The sequence below is a fragment of the Rutidosis leptorrhynchoides genome, chromosome 10 (genome assembly GCF_046630445.1).
Source record: "Rutidosis leptorrhynchoides isolate AG116_Rl617_1_P2 chromosome 10, CSIRO_AGI_Rlap_v1, whole genome shotgun sequence".
NCBI classification, from domain to species: Eukaryota; Viridiplantae; Streptophyta; class Magnoliopsida; order Asterales; family Asteraceae; genus Rutidosis; species Rutidosis leptorrhynchoides.
This window is the reverse complement of record NC_092342.1, coordinates 5,154,796-5,156,270: the sequence shown is the minus strand read 5'-3', so window position 1 is coordinate 5,156,270 and position 1,475 is coordinate 5,154,796. Positions and strand designations below refer to the sequence as shown.

The 1,475-nt window shown below is 36.1% G+C and overlaps 1 protein-coding gene across 1 annotated transcript; it reads left to right on the top strand.

Annotated features, from left to right (window-relative positions):
• The first annotated feature begins 448 nt into the window (after positions 1 to 448).
• LOC139872756 (uncharacterized) lies at positions 449 to 1,033 on the top strand. Its single transcript, XM_071860680.1, has one exon. The coding sequence runs from the start codon at positions 449 to 451 to the stop codon at positions 1,031 to 1,033; it is 585 nt and encodes a 194-aa protein (XP_071716781.1).
• The last annotated feature ends 442 nt before the right edge of the window (positions 1,034 to 1,475 follow it).

Genomic DNA, 1,475 nt, shown 5'->3' with positions numbered 1-1,475 from the left:
TAAAGTGAAGCTTTTTAATGGGGAGTGTTAAATTTGAGTGTTAAATTTGTGATAGGTTATGTGGTAAAATATTATTGGTAGTTGGTATAAAATATATTAATTAATAATATATAAATATTAATGCTGAAATTTGATTGGTCCATACATCCCTGACGCCTACTTTTAATTCCGTCGGATTTTGGACTGACGCCCCCAAGGCGTCAGGGGGCGTCAGATTTCTTGCCAAATCATATGCCATGTCATTTTTTGGGGCGTTTCTTTCCTCTTTGGACGCTGCATTAGATTTTGTCTAACCATTTAACTTTTAGACCCGTGTAAATATGTTCACCAGACTTTCAATACATCCCATATTCCAATTGTAAAAAGTTTTTGTGTTCCTGGGATTAGTCAAGGGAAAGGTTCGTGGGTCTGCAATCTTGACAACAGCGGAATTTTTAAAACCAAGTCCATGGCTTCAAAACTGGATGAATTGTTACTTGCTGGGAACGGTCTGACCATGACTACGTTGAGAAACAAACTGATTCCACAAAAGGTCAGTCTATTTATTTGGCGTACTCGACTGAAACGAATTCCTGTAAGAGTCGAGCTTGACAAACGTGGTGTGGATCTTGATTCGGTATTATGTCCTTTGTGTTCTGACGCTCCAGAATCCGTAGAACATGCTATGTTCTCGTGTGCTAAAGTCAGAGAAATCTGGGATGGGATTGCTAGATGGTGGGGTTGTAATCTCCCTTTAAATTTGGATTTTGACTCCTTATTTGCTGGCAATTTTGTCTCTGGTTTTTCGGGTGCTCAAAAGGAATTATGGAATACGGTTATTTGGGTCTCGGGTTATTTCATCTGGAAGAACAAGAATCAGAAGGTGTTCGCTAAGGACTCGTGGGGTGCTCCAAAGATTTTAAACGAAATCCAAGTGAAAACTTACGAGTGGATTAATAACCGCTCGAAGAGATTCAATCTCACTTGTTACGAATGGCTAATGAACCCGCAAGTTTCGGCTTCGCATCAGCATACGTGTTTTGATCCTGGTTAATCAGAGTGTCCAAAAGCCTCTGATCCTGTATATTTTCGTGTTTTCTGCTCTCTGTTTTGGCCTATCCTAGTGTAATCAAATTGTATATTGTTGTGGGCCTTTTTCTTTGTTTGTTTTGGGTCTTGTAAGCCTGTTTACAGCCCATCTTCCTTTGTACATATTATTTATTATCAATATATTCTCTTTTCAAAAAAAAAAAAAAAAAAAAAAAAAAAATCTAAAAAGTTTTTGTAACCTATGTTTATTAACAAACCCTTTTAGTATGGGAATTGATTCGTACATCACATCAAATTTGCCATACACCACCAAATAAATTATTTAGACATTTATACCCTTCATTTGGTGGTGTATGACAAATTTGATAGTGTAAAAGAAAGGGTAAAAATGTCTAAATAATTAATTTAGACATTTAATAAATAAAATTAATTGTAATTTAGGAAAG

Bases quoted from the DNA above. Each gene is read 5' to 3' on its own strand.
- LOC139872756 (XM_071860680.1), top strand. From the start codon at position 449: ATGGCTTCAAAACTGGATGAATTGTTACTTGCTGGGAACGGTCTGACC.